We start from the raw sequence: 15,739 nt of genomic DNA on the forward strand, positions 1-15,739 counted from the left end.
CTTTTTTTAAAATTTCCTCCTACAGAATATCATCAAACAGTTTGTGTTATGCAAAATTATTAAAAAATAGTCATTTTCACCACTGTAACTTTCTTGATAAAACAATATCTAAAGCAAACAGTCTTTCCGTGTATTCTGTTTGTTATAGAATCTATTACAGAATTGGCTTGCTCGGTATTCTTTGTATCATTTGCTGTGCTAGAACAGAATCCCAGATGGTATTTGTCGCAGAAACAAGTGAAACACCAAGTTATAGAGGACCATGCAAATTTCAAAAGGTACTGCCCTGCAAGCACGCGGGTTTTAAATCTCCGATACCAGAAAAGATAGTTCATGTGTTTCGCAAGGTATCTATTGCTCGTCAATTGGTATATGTGTTTGTCTATAAGAAAGACAACGTTAATTATGTTTAATTTTGCGGAGTGTGAATCGTACAAAGTAACTTTGACTTAGCTTCTCAATTCCCATTACCGAATAACACAGAAATTGTTTCTCATCTTCAACAGATGCAGGTTGGACGTCCGAGACTTCATGGACTCTGTCGCAATGCAGCTGTAAAAGGAAACTGAAACAGTCAACGCTGAAATCAACTCGAGTCACACTGCCGAATACTTAGGTAAGCATTAATTTATGAAACAAATATATGTGTGCCTTTTGTCCTGGAATGACTGGATGTTTTCCATAATAAAACTGAACTCCATCCAAACAGAGTTCGGAAGGCCCAACGGTACACGCCAGCCCCATGTCGTGCTCAGCCGGATAGGCGTCACTGGCTGTGGGTATGGAGGGGCATGCGGTCAGCACACGGTTCTCCCGGCCATTGACAGTTTTAGCAACCAGACGTTTCCATAATGCTACACATAAATTTGGCTGTCATAATCGTCTTAATCAATTACACCATCATTATTATGATCTGATATTCGACAGCTTCATTGTCGAGCATTCGCCACCCTCTACAGAACATCAGGCATTATTTAGTGAGGTTTTACGTTTTGGAAACATATCATTCGAGTAATCGGTATGTAAGCATATTAGCTGAATACGTAAGAGGCATAAATTACTCGCTCAAACTGCTGGCGGAACCTGTAACAGTTGTTAGCAAATGATATGTTCACAATATGTGCCATCTTATTTAATATTTCGTAGAATCTTCGACAATGTGTCACTGTTTCTTTTTATTTTCATTTTGATGGCGGCAAAGGTTATCATGAAGCGTCAATAATTCATGAACGCGAGACGTTGCTTAAAGGTACAAGATAATTGAAATGAACTCACATTTATATGATGAAGAAACATTTCAAATGATAACCCTTATATATATCAACACAATAACAGAATAATAGAGCGTCTTTCACACAACAGTTTTTTATATATCACCGGTCCCACTGCGATGGAGTCTATAAAAATACTACTTGTTTGAGTAAAATCATTTGGTTTACAAGCCGTTTCATTTCGAATGATACACTCGAGCTTTCGATGGCTATCTCTACCATCGTCGTCAGGAGCAAAATCACTGACTGCGGGCCAGCTTTTTCTTTCTTTATTGTACTTCAATTCCCCATCTGGGACGGGCTGGCAGCATTATAGGCGCTGCTCTTCAGCCGAAAGGCATATATTATACAATAGAAGACATTTAAAATAACATAAAGGAGAAAATATGACGGTACATAGTTATAAAAAGGGTGAACATTATGTAAGAGAACAGATAAAAAGGTGGGCAACCGTAAAATGGAGATAGAAACCCTAAGTAACTAGGGAAACTGACATGTAAAATGAAAGGTAATCTCATGTATTTGCTGACTGCAAAATGCAGTTCGTTCTAGAGGTTACCGAATAATGACACCGAATATGCATTTTTAATGGAACTGTTAACACTGATTTACGGCACTGAAAAGAGCCTTCGAAGAAGACTTCAACGACATAACATGTGTGGAACTTAAGTATGTGACATCTTATCAAACAGTAACAAGATAATAGCGCCCCAAACCACTACACCGCCGACAGGAGAAGAGGTTCCACGAACAGCTTCCTTACTGTACCAAATGTGAGCAAACGTGTCACTGAGTTATGATTCGTGTGTTTATAGTTGTGACTGTGCCCGCCTGCCTAGCGATCTGTGGTGTTTGAATGATTGCTGGTACTGATGCTAGTGTCGTATTGTGTGACAGGAAGTTAAGTGCAGGTTAAACGTTTATTACTTGGCTATATGTGTGTAAGTTTCTGTACCACACAAGTGAATGACTGTGTTTTTCACTGATATTGTGAAATAACAATGCCACCCAAGCAGAGAAAGATAGCGATTATGGGGTACAGGTCTGTTGGGAAATCATCCCTAAGCATACAGTTCGTGGAAGGGCAGTTTGTCGATTCATACGACCCTACAATTGAAAATACTTTTACAAAATCGACTCGTGTCAACAGTCAAGAATATGAACTTAAACTAGTGGATACTGCTGGTCAAGATGAATATTCAATATTTCCAGCACAATATTCAATGGATATTCATGGTTATGTACTTGTGTATTCAATTGACTCTGCAAAATCATTTGAAGTTGTACAAATAATATATGACAAACTACTTGATATGACAGGGAAAGTCCATGTTCCAATTGTTTTGGTTGGAAATAAAACTGATCTGCACATGGACCGAATTGTAAGCAGTGAGGAAGGGAAGAGGTTGGCTGATTCCTGGAAAGCTGCATTCCTTGAGGCGTCAGCAAAACAGAATGAGTCTGTTGCAGATATTTTTCACACGGCATTGTTGGAAATAGAAAAAGCCAATGGCAATGTACAAGAAAAATCGAGTTGCACCATTTCTTGAAAGAAGATTATTTTAGCTGAAGTTGCACATATAATATACAAATGTTATTTTTTGTTTCTTTTTCTTTTTTGTTTCTTTTGAATAACATTTTTATTGTAATATTGTGTTTTATAGGATTTATTTGTACCAATTTATCGATTATAATCATGTGATTATAATCTCTCAATATGATATGTATCTAATGTGTATATTTTGTATTTAGGGATGGTATATGTTGATTTAATGTGTTGTACACTGAAATTATTTTAGAGAAATTTGTATAAAAGTTCAGTTTTAATAGTAATTTGGAAAATAATCTGTTAAATATTTTGCTTGTGTACATATGTGTAAAGGTTGATCACTTACACAGAACTGACAGGTTAGCAATATCTTTAAGATTTTGAATGACACGTCCAGTGTTACTGTGTGAATGAAACCATTTAAACCATGTAGTGCTACAGAATTCTGAATAAACTGTCATAATGGTTTAAAAAAAAAAAAAAAAGCTGAATTGTAACGTGTCTGCCTACCATGCAGCGGGCCCGGGTTCCATTCCCGGCCGGGTTGGAGATTTTATGCGTCGTGTATTCTCATCGTCATCGACACGCAAGTCGCCCAATGTGGCGTCGCCTGAAATAACATTTCCAACACGGCGGCTGAACTTCCCGGGACGTGGCCTGCCGCATCAAGTGTTCAAGGTACTGAACTTGAGCACTCATACAAGCTATTAAGGGTTTCAAAACAAACAATACTGAATGGTGAATATCTTCTGAGCCTGTCGGAGCACAGGTCCGTGTTATACGGCACTTCATGTTCTCGTGCGCCGTCGACGTTCCCTTGTATTTTTTTATCTTGGCATTTGAACAGGACACAAACAGCAGTAGAAGGCGAACGCAGCATCGCTCCACGTTAGGAGTCAAAATACGACGTCAGAGGTAGCTGCGGAGAAACCTGAGCGATACAATATTTCCCGCTCGTCAGGATGTGCTCGAGTCTTCCTGGGGCGTGGTGTGGTCCTTAGAGACAAATGAGAAGTGCACAAAGCTGCTGTCGAACCAGCTGTTAACATAAACACAGACCTTTATTTAATCATTAAACTTGGCGCTACCAAGACAGTAAACAAGTCTTTAATTGAAAAATATAATCATCTGGTTGGGGAAGTTTTATTAGACCAGATCGCATGAACTACATATGTGACGACTAGTTTCGGCAAACTTTAATTGCCACCTTCAAACTTGAAAGAATTTTTTAAAATCTAAACAGTATTTTTGACGGTCTTTTACATTTTAATTTTCAACGTACATTTAGAAGAACATTTTTGAAAAGCTGTGTGTTACATACCCTTGACTCACATCAATTTAGTGTCACTGTACATGGAGCAGGTGTCATATAGCCCTGACTATATGGGAACTTAACTGTAATGTAGATATAAATAATTATGGAACATCCAACATCAGAAGTACAATGAAACGTATCTGACGTACGCATAACTCGCTGGAGCAGACTCGCAAGTGGCGGGTCAGACATCCGATGATAAAACCGTGTAAGTGGGCTGTTTAGGGTTTAATGTCGGTAACGCAACGTAGTCCTCTGTATGAAAATCGCTGACTGCGCTGTGTGCAGCTTGTGGCTGGTTGGCATTGTTGGAATATTCTCTATTGTAGTGTTGGGCAGCTGATGTGAACAGCGCGTAGCGTTGCGCAGTTGGAGGTGAGCCGCCAGCAGTGGTGGATGTGGAGAGAGAGATGCCAGAGTTTTGAGAGGTTACTATATGCGGACGATCTGGACGTGTGTCCGCCAGAAAAAGGAAATCTGTAAAGATGGATGTCATGAATTGATAGATATATGTATATGATGACTTTTGAACATTATTAAGCTAAATACATTGTTTTTTATCTGTCAAAATCTTTCATTTGCTAACTTTGCCTATCAGTAGTTAGAGCGTCCAGTAGTTAGAATCTTTTATTTAGCGGGCATGTTGGCGCTGGCTGTATTGCAGTAGTTCGAGTAACGAAGATTGTTGTGAGGTAAGTGATTCATGAAAGGTATAGGTTATTGTTAGTCAGGGCCATTCTTTTGTAGGGATTATTGAGAGTGAGATTGCGTTGCGCAAAAAAAAAAAAAAATATTGTGTGTCAGTTTAGTGATGATCAGAATAAGTAAAGAGAGAACTGTCTGAGTACGTTCAGTTTACTCAGCTGTCTCTGTACCAAATAACGTAAGACGTTTACCAGCACAGTCATTCTTAATTTTTCTAAGGGGACGTTTCAACCATACATGTGGTACAATTCATAGAAGTCGATGTAAATACATTTTGCATACAAATGTTACTTGCTCTGTCCGCGGTGACAGCAGACGGCACACGACCCAATAGTAGTCAACCAGACTATACTAAGTTACGGAGTACCACCACGTGGCAGCAGGCAGCTACTTAATTACTTAGAAAACCTTACAGATACATGTTTTCCACGTTTGTATAATACATACAATGATGACAGTACTCTACAGTTGGAAGGTCTTTTTCATAATATTTTAAAACAATATGAATTCAGTTTCTTATTAAGAGACTAGAAGTGACCGTGTCAGGTCGCTGGAAATAGACGCACCACTTAAAAGCAGACAATCCAAGTTACTAACACCTTTTCGAAACATCATAAGATAATTCGTCAGATTTCATAGTGGAAACTGCAATTGAAATGGACTGCACGTGTGACAGCAAGCGGCTTTCTAGGAGACACTTCGTTGCCAGATTTTTTTTACATTACTGCACGTTCAGAGACCGTGAACAGTTACAATTAAAAGAAGACAGCCCTCGGTCACTAACTTTTAACGAATTGACCGGGTTTAAACACTGCTAGGAGTGTCTTCCTCAGAATTTAAACTAAAGAATGGTCTATAACTTGGTCACAGAATTATGACTAAAAACGTATGATGCAAATTATAAGTACGGAATTATCGTGAAAGACTGGCAGTACTTATATGTCATTTATAAAATAATAAATATGCCAAAAGGGCATTAGTCACAAAGATATTTAAGACAAAAAAACTGATGGCGAGCCACTAAGGGCTGCTCGTTACTTGCGTGGTGCAGGTTGTAAACGGACTTCGTTCTGTTATCAACAGACCATAAATTTACTTCCACGCAACCTTTAGAGTGTTTGTATGTTCGCTAACACTACGTCAGTAGATGAAAGGCTGGTTTCGTGCTTACTGGCAAGTTTGACGTTGTTGTGTCGGCTACTCTGGGAGTCACACAAACAAGGAAGGAGACAAGTTGCATTGGCCGGTGGCAGGAATCCAAAGTAGTCTGTACAAAACACTTCCTAACTAAAAGAAAACTTTATATCTCTATTAAGGGAAGGAACAATACTTAACTTATTGTGCCTGCTGCGCCTCCTAAATGCAATTACTGTTATACACTATTACTACTCGCAGAACGCAGGCTAAGTAACGTCTTCCTATTACTCAGTAATGTTGCTCTCGAAATCTGCGGCCAAACTGGGCAGACCAGCTTTTTTTTTTCTTTTATTGTGATTTCAATCATTCCCCTGCCCCATATGGGCAGGGGAGGGCTGTCAGCGGCACAATCCGCCGCTCTTCAGTCGAGTGACATGACAACTTAAAATAAGAATAAAATGTTACATACATAAGGCGATAAATGGGAACTTAAAACATAATAATGGGAGAAAATGGAGGTAAAAAATAGACCAACAGGGAGACGTTCATGGAGGACAGTTAAAAAAAAGGTCACCAGAAACTTAAAAAACACAACTGGCGATTCTTTGGCAGACCAGCGATGGGCGGCTGGTTAAATCAGCGTTGACAGGGGGGGGGGGGTCTGAAGCCTGTCTTCCTGGAGGTGTGGCGCTGGCCTCTCTTTCCATTGGCGAGCGAATCAGCGCCTTCTCGATGGCGTTTCGTGGCGCCGTGCTGGTCGATGTGCAGTCGGTGCTAAAGCACTGCACAGACGTACACAGAAAACTTAACTACTACTGAGTTGTAGACAGTGCATTTGTACCATGCAGCGTAATCAGTGACATGCTGTTACAATCAGTATGAGAATTTATTTAAAAATGCAAGGTATACTATTATTCAGAATACAATGTGTCTGTAGCAGACAACAGATCAAATCGTTTACAACAGTGGTCATCAAACTGCAGTCCATGCGTAGCATGCAGCCAAAATCAATTATTTTTGCAGCCCACAGTTCTCAACCGTATTATACAAGATGCGTCTAAAAAGTTCGGTGAATGGTCCTAGAAAATAAAGGAAATAAGAATTAGAAACAAAATACCCATAATGGTCTTCAAAGTAATCACCATCAGGTACAAAACACTTTTGGGATCGTTGTAAAGCTGTTGGATGTTGACAGCGAACACTTCTTTGTGGAACCGCTCGAAGCACCGCGCAGCCTCTGTGAAGCCTTTAAGATGGGGAAACATAACGAGGTGTATTGGCGCCAAATCTGGACAATAAAGAGGGTCTGCTAAACAATCATGTTGGGTTGAGTGAGAGAGCTGAGCGCGTAGACGTTGTGGGTATCCAGTAACGCACGTCAGAAGTTTGTTCTAGCTAATGATCGTTACTTTGAAGGTCAATATAGGTATTTTATTTCTAACTCTTGTTTCCCTTAGCTTCTGAGATCATTCATCGAATTTTTCAGGCGCACCTTGTACGAGGTTTGCCCAGAAAGTAATGGATGGCATTTTTTCTTCAACAATTCTTTATTGAACATAATGAGAGTTACACACACGAAAGAATGTTGTTTTATCTACACACCCTGTTTTTCTATGCAATCTCCATTCCACTCTAGGGCCTTCCTCCAGAGCGAAACAAGGGCGTGTATGCCCTGTCGGTACCAATCCTTGTCCTGGTGGTGGAATCAGTGCTTCCTTGTGTGAATCACCTCCTCGTCGTCCTCAAAATGTCTTCCACGAATGGCATCCTTTAATGGCCCAAACAAGTGGAAGTCCGAGGGGACTAGGTCAGTGCTGTAGGATGGATGGGGTAATACTGTCCAACCCTGTTTTGCGAGGCGTTTAGCAGTCCTCAGACTTGTGTGGGGCCGAGCGTTACTGTGAAACATCTCCTGGATTGCTGTGGCGCCGAAGTCGCCGGAAGCGCATCTTCACTTTTGTTAATGTGTTGATATACGGTTTCCACTTGTTTGGGCCATTAAAGGATGCCGTTCGTGGAAGACATTTTGAGGACCGAAGCTGAAATCGTTATAGGTACAGAAAGCTGGCTGAAGCCAGAGATAAATTCAGCCGAAATTTTTACAAAGGCACAGACGGTGTTTAGAAAGGATAGATTGCATACAACCGGTGGTGGCGTGTTTGTCGCTGTTAGTAGTAGTTGATCCTGTAGTGTAATAGAAGTGGATAGTTCCTGTGAAATATTATGGGTGGAGGTTACATTCAACAACCGAGCTAGGTTAATAATTGGCTCCTTTTATCGACCTCCCGGCTCAGCAGCATTAGTGGCAGAACAACTGAGAGAAAATTTGGAATACATTGCACATAAATTTTCTCGGCATATTATGGTCTTAGGTGGAGATTTCAATTTAGCAGATATAGACTGGGACACTCAGTTGTTTAGGACGGGTGGTAGGGACAGAGCATCGAGTGAAATTATACTGAGTGCACTATCCGAAAATTACCTCGAGCAATTAAACAGAGAACCGACTCGTGGAGATAACATCTTGGACCTACTGATAATAGACCGAACTTTTCGACTCTGTAAGTGCAGAACAGGGAATCAGTGATCATAAGGCCGTTGCAGCATCCCTGAATATGGAAGTTAATAGGAATATAAAAAAAGGGAGGAAGGTTTATCTGTTTAGCAAGAGTAATAGAAGGCAGATTTCAGACTACCTAACAGATCAAAACGAAAATTTCTGTTCCGACACTGACAATGCTGAGTGTTTATGGAAAAAGTTTAAGGCAATTGTAAAATGCGTTTTAGACAGGTACGTGCCGAGTAAAACTGTGAGGGACTGGAAAAACCCACCGTGGTTCAACAACAAAGTTAGGAAGCTGCTGCGAAGGCAAAGAGAGCTTCACTCCAAGTTTAAACGCAGCCAAAACCTCTCAGACAAACAGAACCTAAACGATGTCAAAGTTAGCGTAAGGAGGGCTATGCGTGAAGCGTTCAGTGAATTCGAAAGTAAAACTCTATGTACCGACTTGACAGAAAATCCCAGGAAGTTCTGGTCTTACGTTAAATCAGTAAGTGGCTCGAAACAGCATATCCAGACACTCCGGGATGATGATGGCATTGAAACAGAGGATGACACGCGTAAAGCTGAAATACTAAACACCTTTTTCCAAAGCTGTTTCACAGAGGAAGACCGCACTACAGTTCCTTCTCTAAATCCTCGCACAAACGAAAAAATGGCTGACATCGAAATAAGTGTCCAAGGAATAGAAAAGCAACTGGAATCACTCAACAGAGGAAAGTCCACTGGACCATATGGGATACCAATTCGTTTCTACACAGAATACGCGAAAGAACTTGCCCCCCTTCTGACAGCCGTGTACCGCAAGACTCTAGAGAAACGGAAGGTTCCAAATGATTGGAAAAGACCACAGGTAGTCCCAGTCTTCAAGAAGGGTCGTCGACCAGATGCGCAAAACTATAGACCTATATCTCTGACGTCGATCTGTTGTAGAATTTTAGAACATGTTTTTTGCTCGAGTATCATGTCGTTTTTGGAAACCCAGAATTTACTCTGTGGGAATCAACATGGATTCCGGAATCAGCGATCGTGTAAGACCCAACTCGCTTTATTTGTTCATGAGACCCAGAAAATATTCGATACAGGCTACCACGTAGATGCTATTTTTCTTGACTTCCGGAAGGCGTTCGATACAGTTCCGCACTGTCGCCTGATAAACAAAGTAAGAGCCTACGGAATATCAGACCAGCTGTGTGGTTGGATTGAAGAGTTTTTAGCAAACAGAACACAGCATGTTGTTCTGAATGGAGAGACGTCTACAGTCGTTAAAGTAACCTCTGGCGTGCCACACGGGAGTGTTATGGGACCATTGCTTTTCACAATATATATAAATGACCTAGTAGATAGTGTCGGAAGTTCCATGCGTTTTTTCGCGGATGATGCTGTATTATACAGAGAAGTTGCAGCATTAGAAAATTGTAGCGAAAAGCAGGAAGATCTGCAGCGGATAGGCACTTGGTGCAGGGAGTGGCAACTGACCCTTAACATAGACAAATGTATTGTATTGCGAATACATAGAAAGAAGGATCCTTTATTGTATGATTATATGATAGCGGAACAAACACTGGTAGCAGTTACTTCTGTAAAATATCTGGGAGTATGCGTGCGGAACGATTTGAAGTGGAATGATCATATAAAATTAATTGTTGGTAAGGCGGGTACCAGGTTGAGATTCATTGGGAGAGTCCTTAGAAAATGTAGTCCATCAACAAAGGAGGTAGCTTACAAAACACTCGTTCGACCTATACTTGAGTATTGCTCAACAGTGTGGGATCCGTACCAGATCGGGTTGACGGAGAGAGAGAAAAGATCCAAAGCAGAGCGGCGCGTTCCGTCACAGGGTTATTTGCTAAGCGTGATAGCGTTACGGATATGTTTAACAAACTCAAGTGGCAGATTCTGTAATAGAGGCGCTCTGCATCGCGGTGTAGCTTGCTCGCCAGGTTTCGAGAGGGTGCGTTTCTGGATGAGGTATCGAATATATTGCTTCCCCCTACTTATACCTCCCGAGGAGATCACGAATGTAAAATTAGAGAGATTCGAGCGCGCACAGAGTCTTTTCGGCAGTCGTTCTTCCCGCGAACCATACGCGACTGGAACAGAAAAGGGAGGTAATGACAGTGGCACGTAAAGTGCCCTCCGCCACACACCGTTGGGTGGCTTGCGGAGTATAAATGTAGATGTAGATGTAGATGTAGAGGTGATTCACACAGTGAAAGTACTGGCCCCGCCACCAGGACAAGGATTGGTCCCGCCTCTTGGCGTCACATCAGTGAATATCACACCTTCACAGTCCCAGAAAACGGTGATCATGACCTTACCGTCGGAAGCAGTTGCTTTTAAATTTTTTTTTTCTGTGGAGAACGGGAATGGCGCCATTCCATCGAGTATCGTTTCGCGCTCAAAATGGTGAACACAGGTTTCGTCACCTATCACAATCCGGGACAAGAAGGCCTCCCTCTCAGCTTCAGAACGTTGCAAAAAATCAGGACAAATGTTTTTTTTGTGCGATTTGTCATCCACCGTTAGACACCGCAGGACCCATGTTGGACACACTTCGGAATATCCGAGAATGCACATAACTGCATCCACACTTCCTTTGCTGAGTCGTAATGCGTCTGTTCTCGCGAATGACAACACCAGCTCGCTGCAACAAGTCACGTGTGACAGCCGTGGATGGCCTCCCCGACCGCTGCAAATCGTCGAGTACCGCCGAACCGCCTTCTGATGACCTCACCCTCCGTGCCCAGCGACTAACTGTACTTCTGTCGATAGAAGGTGCTCCATAGACTTTGCACAAGCGTTTGTGAATATTCGCCGCAGTTTCTTTCTCTGCAGTGAGAAATTCAACGACGGCACTTTACTTGTAACGTACATCACCTACACACGCAGTTTTTAAACTGTCCTGCAGCTACGCTATCTGTCGGAAGTGACGGAAACTTGGCGGGCTGACTCAGGAGGCTTCAAATAGTACAGACGTAACGTTTCGCATTCGTAGCATTGTTTTCGCCTGAGAAAAAAAGAACGAGGTGCACTGCTTTCTCGGCAACCCTCGTATAATAATATACAACTAGCACCTAACTGCCGAATTCAAGAACGTCAACTAACATTAAGAGAATGAGATTTTCACTCTGCAGCGGAGTGTGCGCTGACATGAAACTTCCTGGCAGATTAAAACTGTGTGCCCGACCGAGACTCAGCGCACACTCCGCTGCAGAGTGAAAATCTCATTCTGGAAACATCCCCCAGGCTGTGGCTAAGCCATGTCTCCGCAATATCCTTTCTTTCAGGAGTGCTACTTCTGCAAGGTTCGTAGGAGAGCTTCTGTAAAGTTTGGAAGGTAGGAGACGAGGTACTGGCAGAAGTAAAGCTGTGAGTAGCGGGCGTGAGTTGTGCTTCGGTAGCTCAGTTGGTAGAGCACGTGCCCGCGAAAGGCAAAGGTCCCGAGTTCGAGTCTCGGTCGGGCACACAGTTTTAATCTGCCAGGAAGTAACATTAAGAGATTCTTAAGAGCGCGGTTTTCCTGCTCAGTAACAAACAAAAATACGGAGACGGTAGTATTTTAAGATGTATTTAATTTTAACTGATGTTGATGAATTTGGCCGTGAGCTAAGAAAAGTTGGCCGCTTGACACAAGAGCTATGGCGGAAGTAGCCCGACCACTGCCGGGGGTAGAGGATTTGAGAGGGGGGGGATGTTTCGTTGTTTGTCTTCCAATACTGATAAATCACGCGCATGCGTGACTTGTACCTACGAGCTGCTACGGTATACATTTCGACATGGAAGTAATATGGATTCGTGCGTATACATTGTATGATGATCATCTTAAAATGCGGTCCATATTTGTCGCAAGAAATATGAAATTAAATTAAGGCTGTTATAATACAATACAATGAATGGAAAAACGACATTCAGCATTCTTGCATAGTGCATTTAAATATAAGTACATTTACTGTTATTAATCAATCACCCGGTGATACAAACAACGCAACATTTCGTCAGGCTATTCTAACGTCACAACGATTGTGGTTGCACAGGGTGGCAGCGATCTGAAACGAGGAACAATCAACAGGAAGTGTTCCAAATGGTAAAAAGAAAAAGGGAAGGGTGATTCGGTTTAACGTCCTGTCGACGACGAGTTTATTTGAGACGGAGCTCAACCTCGGATTGTGTCAAGGATGGGGAAGTAAAGCGGCCGTGTCGTTCCAAAGGACCCATCCCTGTTTTTGCGTGGAGCGATTTAGGGAAATCACGGAAAACATAAATCTCGATGGTCGGACGCGAGTTTGTACCGTCATCCTTCCGAATGCGAGTCCAGTGTGGTAACCAGTGCACCACGTCGCTCGATGTTCGAATGGTGAGGACTGTTAACGATCAGTACTTACTAGCCGACGTGCAGGTTTTCGCGCCCCTACCACAGCTATAGCTTGTTGAAAGTTCATAGCATTCTAATTTATGTAGGTTAGCAATGAATGGCAATGGCAAGGAAATCGTTTCTGAAGAAGAGAAATTTGTTAACATCGAGTATAGATTTAAGTGTCAGGAAGTCGTTTCTGAAAGTATTTGTATGGAGTGTAGCCATGTATGGAAGTGAAACATGGACGATAACCAGTTTGGACAAGAAGAGAATAGAAGCTTTCGAAATGTGGTGCTACAGAACAATGCTGAAGATAAGGTGGGTAGATCACGTAACTAATGAGGAGGTATTGAATAGGATTGGGGAGAAGAGAAGTTTGTGGCACAACTTGACTAGAAGAAGGGATCGGTTGGTAGGACATGTTTTGAGGTATCAAGGGATCACAAATTTAGCATTGGAGGGCAGCGTGGAGGGTAAAATCGTAGAGGGAGACCAAGAGATCAATACACTAAGCAGATTCAGAAGGATGTAGGTTGCAGTAGGTAATGGGAGATGAAGAAGCTTGCACAGGATAGAGTAGCATGGAGAGCTGCATCAAACCAGTCTCAGGACTGAAGACCACAAAAACAACAACAACAGCAATGAATAAAGAGATCGGTACATATGGGCCCCAGGTATCGCTCCCCCATTCTCAGTATGGGCTGTTGAGCAATAAAGTTTGAGGACCAGTGATCTACATTTTTAAACAATATAATCAAGGGAGGACAACGTTGGTGGAATCTAGGACCGTGTTTTGAGATACCTTACCACAGTCATTTCTTGACTCTTAATATAAAACATGGTTTTAAATTGGTTTTAAAACATTATGAAAACGATATTACAAGTGTAAAGTACTGTATCATTGTATACAGACTGCAACAAAAATGTGCGACACAAACTGCAGGACACGTTCCTCACACGTACTCGATGAAATTATGTTCCACAAACATGGGTCGGAAACGCTTTGTTTCCGTGTTACGACTCACTGTCTCCAACTCATTAATCGTGGGAAACACATAAGAACAGAACGTTAGAATCATGGGGAAGGTACACTCTTGGTGACGTCTGGTTACGTTGTGCACCGCCAGTGTTTTGTTTTACATGTTCTTGTTGCCATGCGACGTTCGCCATTGCGTGTTTGCAAGGAACATCAATTGTTCCAGCGATCAGTGGGACCGTGGCAAGCACACGGGTTACTACGTAGAGTCAGTCACAGACCTGGCTCGAGCAATGGCAGTCCACACAAATGCAGAAATGGTAGGTGCCCATTTCTTGTATGGGTTAACTGAAGGCAATGGCGCTCGCACTCGACGTTTGTACTGGGAGAGATTTCCAGGACGAAGGTGCCCCGACAGGAAAACGTTTGAAGCCATTGATCGTCGACTTAGGGAAGTTGGGGCATTGAAGCCTGATACTCGCGACCTGAGAAGACCTAGAGGGACGAGGACACTGCAACGGGAGGAGACAATACTTCATGCAGTTAACGACGACCCTAGTACCAGTACGAGACGTGTAGCTGCTACCCTGAATGTTGATCACGTGACTATCTGGCGAGTGTTAAACGAGGAGCAGCTGCATCCGTACCCTTTCCAGCCTGTGCAGGTACTATCAGCAGCTGAGTCTCCCACACGGCTACTCTTCTGCGAATGGTTTATTCGACAAAGTGTCAACCCTAATTTTAGTGTAAATGTGCTGTTTACAGATGAGGCGCCTTTTCAGATCAGATTGTACATTTTCACAGTCGACATGTAGGGACAGACGTCAGTCCTCACGCAACTGTTCAAGCAGGTCATCAATAAAATTTTTAGGTCGGTGTTTGGGCCGGCATCATTGGTGACTTTTTGGTAGGACCTTGCTTTCTTCCACCCAGGCTCAACAGACAAAGTTATTTGTGGGGGCATTTGAAAGCCTTGTGTATGGAATCCCAGTACAAGATGTTCAGAGTCCCTGTGCCCGTACTAGGGAAGGTTGCGAAACCATACGCAATACTCCAGGGATACATGAGCGAATCCGTGGTTCACTACGACGGCAGGTTGATCCATGTATCAATGACCACGGAGGCTATAATGAACATCTTCTGTGAGATAGGGTTGCACGTGACATGCTGGTGGGTTCTGTTCGTGTGTGTTTCCCATGATTGATGAGCTGGTTCAAAATGGTTGAAATGGCTCTGAGCACTCTGGGACTTAACATCGGAGGTCATCAGTCCCCTAGAACTTAGAACTACTTAAACCTAACCAACCTAAGGACATCACACACATCCATGCCCGAGGCAGGATTCGAACCTGTGACATTAGCAGTCGCGCGGTTCCGGACTGAAGAGCCTAGAACCGCTCGGCCACAGCGGCCGGCGATGAGCTGGAAAAGATGAGTTGTGACATAGAAACAAAGGGTTTCCAGACAAATGTCCATGTGACATAATTTCTTCGTCTACGTGTGAGGAATGTGTAGTCCAATTTGTGCCGTACATTTTTGTTACGCCCTGTATATTATACAAACGTGGAAAGCAAGTATGTATTAGGTTTTCTACGTTATTAAGTAGCAGCCTGCCGGCATCCGATGGTGCTCCATAATACCACGTAGTCCGGTTGACTACTGTCGGACCGTGAGACGTCAGCTGTCACCACGGACAGAGCAAGTAAAACATTTGTATTCAAAATGCATTTTAACATCGACTTTTTTGAATGTGTACCACATACACGGTGTTATCATTGGGTGCCTGAAGCGACACTTACGCGTTTGCTCCAGCGAGGTATGTGTACCTCTGATACATTTAATTGTACTTTTGACGTTGGATGTTCCATAA

General features: G+C 42.6%; 2 protein-coding genes across 2 annotated transcripts in view; both read left to right on the plus strand.

Moving 5' to 3' along the window:
* Positions 1–505: 505 nt before the first annotated feature.
* LOC124623136 (transient receptor potential protein) overlaps positions 506–15,739 on the plus strand; it is a gene marked incomplete at its 3' end in the record, with an annotated part of 258,350 nt that continues 243,116 nt past the window's right edge. Inside the window, exon 1 of the mRNA XM_047148927.1 lies at positions 506–616. The remainder of the gene's footprint in view (positions 617–15,739) is intronic.
* Positions 2,118–2,877, plus strand: LOC124622205 (GTP-binding protein Rheb homolog). The gene has a single exon (XM_047147853.1). The coding sequence runs from the start codon at positions 2,273–2,275 to the stop codon at positions 2,819–2,821; it is 549 nt and encodes a 182-aa protein (XP_047003809.1). The 5' UTR covers positions 2,118–2,272; the 3' UTR covers positions 2,822–2,877.

The sequence above is a fragment of the Schistocerca americana genome, chromosome 7 (assembly GCF_021461395.2).
Source record: "Schistocerca americana isolate TAMUIC-IGC-003095 chromosome 7, iqSchAmer2.1, whole genome shotgun sequence".
Taxonomy (NCBI): domain Eukaryota; kingdom Metazoa; phylum Arthropoda; class Insecta; order Orthoptera; family Acrididae; genus Schistocerca; species Schistocerca americana.